The 12,456-nt window shown below is 35.0% G+C and overlaps 1 protein-coding gene across 8 annotated transcripts in view; it reads right to left on the bottom strand.

The window, feature by feature from the left end:
* EXOC1 (exocyst complex component 1) overlaps positions 1-12,456 on the bottom strand; it is a 65,901-nt gene that overhangs the window by 42,433 nt on the left and 11,012 nt on the right. For 3 of the 8 annotated variants that reach the window (XM_067736061.1, XM_067736064.1, XM_067736062.1), the window contains exons 4-10: positions 8,950-9,109; positions 6,060-6,080; positions 4,364-4,551; positions 2,293-2,520; positions 1,952-2,084; positions 1,000-1,109; positions 101-154 (exon numbers count right to left, since the gene is read on the bottom strand). In XM_067736061.1, coding sequence (XP_067592162.1) covers positions 101-154; positions 1,000-1,109; positions 1,952-2,084; positions 2,293-2,520; positions 4,364-4,551; positions 6,060-6,080; positions 8,950-9,109 — 894 coding nt within the window. The remainder of the gene's footprint in view (positions 1-100; positions 155-999; positions 1,110-1,951; positions 2,085-2,292; positions 2,521-4,363; positions 4,552-6,059; positions 6,081-8,949; positions 9,110-12,456) is intronic. The other 5 variants (XM_067736065.1, XM_067736067.1, XM_067736066.1 and 2 more) reach the window with 3 other exon arrangements.

Raw genomic sequence — 12,456 nt, 5'->3', positions numbered from 1 at the left:
AAATTATAATCTATAAAGATTCTGCTGCTGTTAAGTTTAGTAAACTTTACAGAAAAAAGAAAAGAATCAAAGAAGCTGGAGCCAAAGTTGATGTACTCACAGGCACCGAAAGAAAGTAGGACCTGTTATAGAGTTGAAGGAGGGCCTGAGTAAACTAATCAGAAATAAAATATAGTAAATACAATTGTTTTAGAATACTACAAAGTGAAAACAAAATAAGAATCTAGTATTTCAGACAGCATTTCTTGATGAACAGAATTTCCCTCAATTTTTTTTTGCCCAATAACCTTATTAAAATAAAGGAGATGAAAAATATACGAAACCTAATTTATTAAAATGCCCAGATATTAAAATGCCTTCTATTCAAATCCCTCTAAGGTACCCTTAATAATATTATTAGCATTATTATCATTGCCACAACCTTAATTATAATATCCCTTTCCATATAAAAATGCAAAGGGTTTATATAAGATTAAATCAACTGGAATTTACAACTGACTTAGTCATTTTTCTCATATATGTAAGTACATGAAGCCAATGAAACACTTCAAACATGGAATCAAGTCCTAGTTCTCAGTATTCAAAATACTGAAAAATAAAACAAGCCAAACAGTAAACATGTTAACAGGTTTGGACTTATTTTTATAAATAAGAATGTCTAAACGGTATATGCAACATGTAAGCATAGTTATTTAGCTATTTAGTTTTAGCTAAAAGGAACTAGACTGTCTTCCTAAGGAGGCCACTGAGGCCCCAAATACATCTACGAGCAAATACGCGCATATTTGCTCGTAGATGTATTTACAAATATTAAAATTTAAAAATATTAAAAATATTAAAATCAAAGAAATGTGTGCAGGAATATACTGTGATCCCAATTAAACACACTAAAATTTTTTCTGGGAATTTAATTTTAAGCTAATATATATTAATTTTAAGTTTATATATATATAAACAGGTTATAGGAACATGCCAGTATTAATAATAAAATAAAATTACCTGTTGAACAAAAACATTGTTGAGGTGACTGGCTAGTCTCCGGGCAAAATGCTCTCGCAAATCACTGAAACGCTGCTGTTGCTGTTTGACTGCCAGGAGCATGTCATGGCCTGAAATCATAACATTTTTTGACTTATTTAATGTGTAAAAAGAGTTCCTCGATGTTTACTGAATACCTTTATAACAGTATCCATATTTCAGTTCTGAAGAACACAAAGTTTTACTGGTTTATTCGTATGCTTTGTAAAAGAAAGGTAAAGGGAAAAAAATAGTATGGCACAGTGGTTCTCACAGTGTGGTCCTGCCTCAGCATCATCTGGGAACTGTTAGAAATATGGATTCCAAGGTCTCAGCCCAGACCTACTGATTCTGGAGGTGGCACCTGGCAATCTGTATTTTCGTAAGCCTTCTAGGTCACTGGTCCCCAACCTTTTTGGCACCAGGGACCAGTTTCGTGGAAGACAATTTCTCCACAGATGGTGGTGGCGGGGATAGTTCAGGCGGAATGCGAGCGATGGGGAGCGGCAGATGAAGCTTCGCTCACTCGTCCGCCGCTCACCTCCTGCTGCGCGGCCCAGTTCCTAACAGGCCGCGGACCAGTACCAGTCGCAGCCCCGGGGGTTTGGGACCCCTGCTCTAGGTGATTCTAATGCAAACTCAAGTTTTGGAACTGCTGGCATAGCAAAACCTTATGTCATCTACTTTGTGCCAGGTTCTATAGACAGTACTGAAGAAAAATCCTGGTGTTAACCAGTCATTGATGGTCAATCAGAAGGAACTGAAATGAAAAATTTCTCAGTGCTAATATGAATTATGTTTGATAATAAGTGAAACTTGTTTTAATAGCTAAGAATGTAACCCTAAACCACTTGCCCCATGCACTTCTTGTCAAAAGCTTTATACTAAGTCACAGGCTTAGTCTCAGGTTCTTGGGCAGATTTTGTTGTCATACCTGGTCGAAGAGCCACATTCATGCACTGCAGAAGGGCATCTGCGGCGTTGGTACAGGCCTCGATGCCCCTGGAGGAAGCAAGATCTCCTTCCTGAAGGGCCTTTATATGACCTTTGGCCAAGTCCATGTGGTTCTGGAATATATATAAATATACCGTTTGTACATGTACTCTTCAGGAAATTTACAGGTAAGATGCTACTCAATCCTGTTACTAGCTCTTTGGAATTTCAGTATTTTTAAATCTTGCTCTCCTAAGGAAATTAGAAAATGTTTACAAATGGGCTTTACGTATTATCATTAGATTTTTTTTATTGTTGTTGGTAACTTATAATCATGCTTACCACAAGGAACTCTATCTCTGATAGGAGTTTTACATTATTAGTGTTACTAAGATGAATCAGGTGGTTGCTCTCAGAGATCTGATCCATTTGTTCTTTTACACTTTGGAGCATTTCCTCATAACTGCTCAGTTTCAATTCAATCTGATCCACCTCCTTTAGAGCCTCGTCCAGCAAGTTCATTAGGATGTTTACTTGCTTTTCGGAGGCCATGATTGACTGGATGTTGGCCTACAAAGTTAAAAAGATAAGTAAGACTTTGTATTCTTCAAATGTGTAAAAGAGGTATAAAAATGAAATATTGATAAATCTCTTTGACAGCAGAGTAACAAAGGTTGACATACACATTTAAACATCTAATTTATCATTCTGTGTTTACATTCCACTTTTTTACACAGTATTTCAGGAAAGTACACTTTCCCTTATATCAAGGTTAGGGACCATACCTCAGTATTGCATATTTCTGCAGACTGAACAAGTAGGGCTCTGCCCCACGATGTATCATCAGTAATGGTATATTCTCATTTCTATAAATTAAGTGGCATTACACTATGTCATCTCTGATACTTCTTCCAACTCTATTAGCTATAAAAATTTTCTATACTCTGTAATATTTACATAAAACCCTAAACAAAAGCAGAATCATCTATGTTAATACCTTAGTCAAGAGGGTAGCAGTAGTATGCCAGCCTTTGAAGAATTCATGGAACTAATTTATAACTGTTGTATGATTTCTACAAACAGGATGTGGAAGAGCCTGTTGCCATAAGATAGCTCCTTCTATGGTATTCTTTCTTTTCTCTTTCACTTGCGACTACTTTTTTTTCGAGGCAAAGCAGTAACAAACCACCATCCCTTTATTAATGTTTTCTAAATGATTCTGACTATTGATTCTGAATTGCCTGAAATATGGAAGCTTTCAAATCCAAAATTAAACTGCAAAGTAATATGATGACTTGCAACACAGATGCAATATTAACTAGAAAAGATAATACAAATCACTAAGCCACATTAAGAAGGCAGATAACACAATACGAGGAAAAAATCTGGACAAGGAATTAAGAGTATCATTCTACAGTTGATGCTATAATTTCACATGTGTTATTTTATACACTATTCATAATAACTCAATTGTAGGTGCAGCCCAACTGTAAAGGCAGCAGGGCTCAGACCCACTGACATCAAGCAGCAGAGATGGGCTTGAACTGACCCAGGACAATTTCTACTTTAACATCTTGAAGTCTCTTCTAGGCTTTACTTCCAGAGGGTTTTATTGATTTGTAAGCTTGGACTGTTTGTGTAAGCTCTGGGCCTGAGTTCAATCACATAACTTCTGTACCTTTCATGTACCTTAACATTCTTTAAGTCTTTAAATATTTTTTATTCTCTGAGGATTTTTCTTAAATGCATACCTTGTCTAAACAAAATAAAAAAAACCCAAATGTTCCCATTGTAGGCTTTTCTCACAACAGAGGTGCTACCTGCAGCTTTTTACTTTCTAAAAAAAAGTAGATAAATAAAGATGTGCATTTAGATACAAACTTAGAAATTTGCATACAAATGAATAGAGTCTATTCCAAAACATTTCAGCAGGGGAGTCAAACATCCTTTTCCCCTGGCTCTCTGTTTTCACCACACTATCTTGCTCTCTTTGGGTACATGATTCACTTCTTTCAGCCCAATTTCTCTTTCTAACCTGTACCATTTTTTTTTTCCTTCAAACCACAAAAACGCTATTCTTTTGCATTGAACTATTCTGAGGTGTTTCAGAGGCTGGGGGAATCAACCCTCAAGTCGGTTTCAGGCTGGCTACTTTTTACTTCCATCACTTCAAATCAAGAAGCTCCCCAAATCCAGAACCTCAGCCAACTGCCTTCATTGGCCTATTAGGAATGGTTGTCTTTTGAACAAGAACAGTGAAAGACTGATGGCAGCTGGTAATGCACTTATAGAGAAAGACAGCAATAATCACACTACCCAGGCTTAAGTGCTCAGGCAGTAAAATATGAACATCACCAGTCTCCTCAATTCACTACACACACATCACTAATCATAGATTACAAGAAAGGCTTACCCCGTCTAGCACCTGCAGCTCTCTGGACAACCTTTCTGCAAAGGCCTCGGCATTTGAAATTGCATACTCACAGCCTTCCATCATTATCTCAATATCCTGCTCTTCTCTTGCATTTAACTCTTGGTATTCATCCACTGCTTCTTCATCGCCTCCTGTCACACTCTGATTTTCTCCACTTGGAACAGATTCTTAAAGAGGGTAAAAATTAAAAATAAAGTAGTAAAAAAAAGTAGGATGGACAATAGCACTGTACTTATAGGTAAGGTCAGTTATAAGCACAGGTCACATTTAGTGGCTGAAAAATAGGAAAAAATGATTCAAAATATATGAAAAAAACCCTTATTATTATGAAGAACTGCATGTGTTAACATAATTATTATAACAAAAGCATGCAGTCTAATTCACTGACTTGTGTTAAAATAGGCTTTAGTCACAGTTTCCCAAAACATAAACTGTAAAACAAATACAAAACCAGAAACAAAGCATGTGTGCAAGACTAACCTTTCCCCCTACCTGAAGTGACTGTCGCTCTAACAAAACAATGATTATGAGTTCAGGACACATGAAAAATAATTCGCTTCCCTTTTTTTCCCAGGTAACATTTTCTTCTGTTATCTTTGTTCTTTTTGTCTTTGTTATGTTTTTTTTCTCCAAATAACTTTCAATTGAAATTTTAAAAATGCATCTACAATTCACATTTTGGGCACTGAAAATATTAACTTAATTTTCCATTTCTTTCTTTAAAAATTTTTCACATGTGTTAATAAAATTTCTAAAGATCAGCTAATAGAAACTTTCTCAGTAACTGTATACTGTAGTAAGAAGAGCAACAACTACACGGCTGAGTGAAATTACAAAAATTTAAACTGTTTTCCTGCTTCAAAACAAAAGACCATGAGGTCAAATCTGAGATGCTTTCTGGGTAAATGTCTCAGTTCAGTTTTTTGAAAGAAGACACTCAGCAAGTGGGATTTATATAAATCTTGAGGTTAAGAGAGGTAAAATGAAAAAAATAATTTTTACCCCTAAATAAACCTCGAAACAAAGTCATTGATTTTCATCAACTCATGTGACATGTTAAAATCACAAACACTGGATGTTTGAAATATTCATTATTTTGTATGAAAATGAATATTTGCATTCAGTGTGACATATGTTCATTTGTCCTAGAACAAAAAACACCTAATTCAAAGTAACAAACGGTTTACTCTTAAGAATGGCAATTAGGCCGATTTAGATAATGTCCCAGAAAAAAAAGGAGGGGGTAAAACTTTTGGTACAGGCAATTACAGATTACAGTATATAAATATAAGTTCCTTACAGTAGCATCACCGAGCTCCTAATCCTTTGAAACAGTCACTGTGGAAATGTTAAACTGTCATGTGTGACAGCTTCTTAGCCACTAGGGGGCAGGGAATGCCTAAACCATTCTGTACAGCTCCTTGCACAAGTAAATATTTAAAAATAAACAAATATTTTAAATGATCATAACTGCTTCAGAAGTATTTTCTCTTCCATAAAACAGCCCTTTGGAAGTCAATAATGAATACTATCATCGATTTTTATTACCATATGGATTTTGTAGTAATATACTTTTCCCTGCACACAATTTCATAAAGTATGCAACCAACAGTACATAACAACGTCAAGTAATAAAAATCTATGGAATAGAATAAGAAGAAAAGGTGTTACGCACCTTCTGTAACTTTAGGCAGTTCTGGAGAGTAAAAAGGTATGAAAAAAGCAGAGGAAAGTAAGCAAAGAATATTAGCTGGCTAGAAACGTACACAGGTTTAAATTTTAAAAATACTACCCATATTTCATTCGAACTTCATGCTATATTAAAGCTTAAAAGACAATGTCAAATACAACTACAAACTGGAAATATCCACAAGAAGCTAAATTTCCAGTGTTCATTTTTTTAATTCATTTTCTGACAGTGACTAAAAATACATTTATCTTTCTATTTTCTCTTAGTCGTTTATGAAACAGTACTGCCGAGTCCTTGGAGGAGAAAACTGGGAAACAGATCACTTCCTGGGGATTGCTTATAGGTCAGTTGTGACTCATGCGTTTAGTCTAGTTATTTTCACTCAAGGCCCAAACCTTTACCCAGACACTCCCTCACAATGGATTAGTCATAAAACATTGTTAGAAAGGACAAGATGGAAGCAATTTAAAAAAACACACACAATTATCAGTTCAAGCTGGCTTTTAAGGATTCAAGTCAAAGATCTAAAAAAAAAAAAAATCTGGCTGCAAGAATGAAAAAGAAAAGCCCAAACAAAAACTTCACTCTACTTCAACTGCTAACAAGGTCCTGTTTTAAGAACCTTATTCTACTAAGAAGCCCCAATTATTAGCACGAACATTCAATTGTCACCAATAAAAACTACTAAAGCTGCTACTGCTAACATTCCTACTTACTTGAATGATTACTTAGCTCTTAAAAGGAGATGTTGATAATTTCTCATTTGTTTTCTAACATAACCCAAAGCTTAGAGACTTTTTTTTAAAAAATGGGAGTTAGTGGTCATGATTTTAAAGTCCAGTAAAACATTAAACAAGTTTATGGACATTAATAAAGCTACTATATGAACTCCATTAAACCAAAGCAACAGTTACTAATTTATAGAAAGTGATTTTCAAAATGAGCTCCTTAAGGATCTCACTATTCTTAAAATTGATCTCAATTAGGTAATATTTATAAAAATAAAAATGTCTACACCTTCATTTAAGGCCCTGAAAAATTAAATGTCTTGTCTTTTTTTAAAGCTAGTCACCTCATTCTCAAAAAACAGCAATACTCTTCTCATTGATTTTGGTAATATTCCTTAATGAGGTAAATACAGGTAGGTATGTACTTGCCCATATTGTTGACTGAATGAAATATATTGGTTTAAAATACATCTCAGGCAATAAGTAACATCTGGAAACACATCATATTCAAAAACAGAACAGAAAGCTTATGAATCATTCACTGATCAGAATGTTCAACCCTGAAATGGTTAAAAAAAAAAAAAAAGAAAGCTACTCAGAACAAATTAAGCCACTATTCAAAGCATGGAAAATTACCATAAATTTCTTAAAGGTTATTCCCTCAACACACTCAACCAAGACACTGGAGGCTAATGTTGGCGAGATGGCAACCCTGAGGGCTCCGACACAAGGCCAGCCCCACTGTAGGGAGAAGCATGTGGCCTGAGAGATGTGACTTGCCTCTGCCAGTTCCAAGCATCAAGCCTGAAACCAGTAATGGCCTTACTAATTAATAAGTGATGGACAAGAATACTACATTTAGGGAGAGAAAGATAGATGACCAAACAGCAAAGGAATTAAGTAAAACAAAATGGAGAAGGGACAGAGGCAAGTGACTAAGTCAAGGAATAGTCTGAAGCATCTGAAACTGCCATTTTTATAGGTCAAACTGGTTGAATATTGGCAATTTCAGATGTTTTACTTGACAGAACAGAAGCTTCTATTTTGAAATGCTAATATACAACTTAGGACAAATCTAAGTTTTCCTTCTAATATATAATTTAGAACAAATCTACTTTTTTTTTCCTCAATAAAGGGGCAAGAACTCTGTCCACCTGCTGTTACTTCAATTGCTTTCTTTGAGATAAAGAATACAACACAAATTGCATCCCCAAGGCACACAGAACCCATCTTCTCACAATGTGTATGTCTTCATAAAAGATATTTTAAAAGAAAAAAGCCTCATTGTATGTTTTCAACAATTAACAGTAGAGTTTTTGTCTTATAACACAAAATAATCCCTAGTAATATTCCTGAAGACATACTGATCTAAAATACCCTAATTAAGCTCACGTCTTAAGACTTTATCCTGATAATAGAATAATAATTGTTAATATATAATTGAGTTCTTACTATATATCTGGCATTGTTCTCATCATGTTCATATATTAATTTAATCCTTAAAACAATCCTATGGAGTCGATACTATTATTATCTGTTTCTGACATACGAGAAACTGAAACATAGAGTAACCCAAGGTCACACAGCTATAGTAAGTGACAAAGCCAGTATTTGAACCCAGGCAGTCTGACTCCAGAGTTGTTTCTTAAACACTACACCTACACTCTACACAAAAATACAGCTACAAGGATATTCATCTCAGAGCTGTTTAAGATAAGCAAAGATTGGAAAAATTTTTTAAAGTGATTAGTTAAAAAATTATAGTATATCCAATACAATGGAATACTATGGTGCCATTAAAAATAATGTCGGGGTAAGTGTTTAATAACATGGAAAATGTTCATGAAACATTATATGAAAAGGCATGTTAGGTAGCAACATAAATTTCTTTATTTAAAAAAAAGCATTTCAGTATGCATAGAAATGCATAGTTATCTCCGAGGATTAAGTTTATAAGTGATTTTCATTTAATTTAATGAATCAGTTTTCTATAATGAACAAGCATCACTTCTGCAATAAGAAAAATTATCTTAAAATTCCTTTACAAAAAAGATAATTCAGAGTTTTAAATACTTTGAGTAATGCCAAATTATATATTCACTTACAGATATACCTGATTTTACATATACATTTTTATTTAACTTTACCTTCCAAAAGCTGTGAGCTAACATTGACAAAATCAATTTTCTTCCGGAGATATCGCTGGTTCAGTTTCCAAATGCATGAAATAAATGCATTCTTTTCAGCAGTGCTGCTGGCAACCCATTTATATATTTTTTCAAAATGTAAATCAAATTCAGGATTTTCCTGAAATAAAAATATGCAAAAGATATTGTTTTTGATCATATCCTCTTTTCATTATTGTAAAATATATATTTCAATAAAACAAAAAGAAGTTGAAGCTGTTGTTGGAAAAAAAAATCACCATTACAAATCTACTAAAAGGGGGACTTCCCTGGTGGCACAGTGGTCAAGAAACCGCCTGCCAGTGCAGGGGACACAGGTTCAAGCCCTGGTCCGGGAAGATCCCACATGCCGCAGAACAACTAAGTCCATGCACCACAGCTACTAAGCCTGCGCTCTAGAGCCCGCGAGCCACAACTACTGAGCCCATGTGCCACAACTACTGAAGGCCTCATGCCTAGAGCCCGTGCTCCACAACAAGAGAAGCCACTGCAATGAGAAGCCCATGCACTGCAATGAAGAGTAGCCCCCACTCGCTGCAACTAGAGAAAGCGCGCGCATAGCAACGAAGACCCAATGCAGCAAAAAAAAAAAAAAAAAAAAAATCGACTAAAAGGTTTTTTCCCTCACTGAAACTGGTAATGTCAGCACAAGCAAAACTAAGTTATGTCTATATAATGTCATACCTAAATATCTACACAAAGAGATAGTCTCCAATAACTATAAATAAATCAAAATGAAATTCTACTCAAAATAGATGAGATGGAGAATAGATTAGTGGTTGTCAGGAGTCAGGGATTGTTGAGGGGAGGAATGGTGTGTGCTATAAAGAGGTAGCTGAGGGAGCTTTTTAAGGTGTTGTAATACTTCTGTATCTTGATTGTAGCAGTGGTTACATGGACCCGCACATAATAAAATGGCAAAGAACTGCACGCGCACGTGCACACACACACGCACGCGCACACACACACACACAATCGACTAAGTGACTTGCAGAGAATGGTTCGGAGAATTCAATTTATAGCACAAATTTTGTGTACCTCTCAAAAGAAGCTGGATTAAAAACAACATAGTATTCTGGTAATTTCCCTTCTATGCCCCTTAGGTCTATGAGCGAAAGTATAGGATGTCTGATGGCCTGTGTCTCAGCTTCCTAGTTTATAAGATGGCAATGGTTTCTGGTTTTGATGTGGATCTAATTTTTCTTTTTAAATTGCCTATGGGGTTTTACAGTTATACTTTTTCTTTGATAATGTGCTATTATTCACAGCTGTGAATCTTCTCATTATAACATGTGAGAAAAAATACAATCTATACCCTAGTGTGATTTCCAAGAACAAATGAGGTGAAAAGCAGGGACTGCTCCTGTTTACAATTCTGAAAATACAGAACAATTAAAGGTGTCTCAAAAGTAAAAAATACAAGCCTTTTAAGGTCATTTCAAATGAAAAAGAAGTTCAACTGGTGTGAGAGAACTGCACTATGCTTTCTACATGTCTCTTAAGCCACATTACAGAAATATTTTCATGCCTTGATATTCTCCCTTGAATTTAGAACTACTTGACTACTGTATAAAATATGAAAACATATGGATGTATACTTTCCTTCACATCCAAGGAATTAAAAATAGGCTCAAATGTTTTTAATGTTCTATAGAAGGCTAAACATGTATTCAATTAATTTAAAGTGTTATTTAGGGGGAATAAAATGTAATAAAGACCATAAGTAGGCAAGGAAAGTGATATGACTTTCACTGTGAAGATCTGGGATAATTTAGGGATCAAGACTTACCTATGGTACAATCATATTACAGTAGCATGGATGTACTAATGAATTTATAGCTCAATAAGCAGAATTAAAGTGACAAAAGATTAAAAACTTTCACTTACAACGAAAAGGTAATTGCATTATAAGTTGGTGCAGCCACTATGGAAAACAGTATGGAGGTTCCTCAAAGAATTAAAAATAGAGTTGCCATATGATCCAGCAATCCCATTCCTGGGCATATACCTGGACAAAACTATAATTTGAAAAGATAAATGCACCCCAATGTTCACTGCAGCACTATTTACCACAGCCACGACAGAAAAACAACCTATATGTCCATCGACAAATGAATGGATAAAGATTATGTGGTACATATATACAATGAAATACTACTTAGCCATAAAAAAGAATGAAATAATGCCATTTGCAGCAACATGGATGCTACTAGAGAGTATCATACTAACTGAAGTTAGTCAGACGGACAAATACATATGATATCACTTATATGTGGAATCTAAAATGTGACACAAATGAACTTATCTGTGAAACAGAAACAGACTCACTTACATAGAGACCAGACTTGTGATGGCCAAGGGGGAGGAGAGGTGAGGAAGGGATGTACTGGGAGTTTGGGATTAGCAGATCCAAACTATTATACATAGAAGAGATAAACAAGGTCCTACTGTATAGCACAGGGAACTATATTCAATATTCTGAGATAAACCATAATAGAAAAGAATATGAAAAAGAATGTATATATATATATATGTATAACTGAATCACTTTTTTGTACAGCAGAAATTAACACAACATTGTAAATCAACTATACTTAATAAATTTTTTTTAAAAAAAGGTAATTGTGGACAAGGATGTCCACTCTCACCACTATTCAACATAGTTTTGGAAGTCCTAGCCACAGCAATCAGAGAACAAAAAGAAATAAGAGGAATACAAATTGGAAAAGAAGAAGTAAAACTGTCACTGTTTGCAGATGACATGATACTATACATAGAGAATCCTAAACATGCCCCCAGAAAACTACTAGAGCTAATCAATGAATTTGGTAAAGTTGCAGGATACAAAATCAATGCACAGAAATCTCTTGCATTCCTATACACTAACAATGAAAGATCAGAAAGAGAATGTAAGGAAACAATCCCATTCACCATTGCAACAAAAAGAATAAAATACCTAGGAAAAAACCTACCGAGGGAGACAAAAGACCTCTATGCAGAAAACTGTAAGACACTGATGAAAGAAATTAAAGATGATACCAACAGCTGGAGAGATACCATGTTCTTGGATTGGAAGGATCAATATTGTGAAAATGACTATACTACCGAAAGAAAACTACAGATTCAATGCAATCCCTATCAAATTACCAATGGCATTTTTTACAGAACTAGAACAAAAAATCTTAACGTTTGTATAGAGACACAAAAGACACCAAATAGGCAAAGCAGTCTTGAGGGAAAAACACAAACTGGAGGAATCAGACTCCCTGACTTCAGACTATACTACAAAGCTACAGTAATCAAGACAATATGGTACTGGCACAAAAACAGAAATATTGATCAATGGAACAGGATAGAAAGCCCAGAGATAAACCCACGCACCTATGATCAACTAATCTATGACAAACGAGGCAAGGATATACAATGGAGAAGACAGTCTCTTCAGTAAGTGGTGCCAGGAAAACTGGA

This window comes from Pseudorca crassidens, chromosome 4, assembly GCF_039906515.1.
Source record: "Pseudorca crassidens isolate mPseCra1 chromosome 4, mPseCra1.hap1, whole genome shotgun sequence".
Classification (NCBI taxonomy): domain Eukaryota; kingdom Metazoa; phylum Chordata; class Mammalia; order Artiodactyla; family Delphinidae; genus Pseudorca; species Pseudorca crassidens.
Note: the sequence above shows the minus strand (reverse complement) of the source record. Positions and strands in the feature narration are given on the sequence as shown.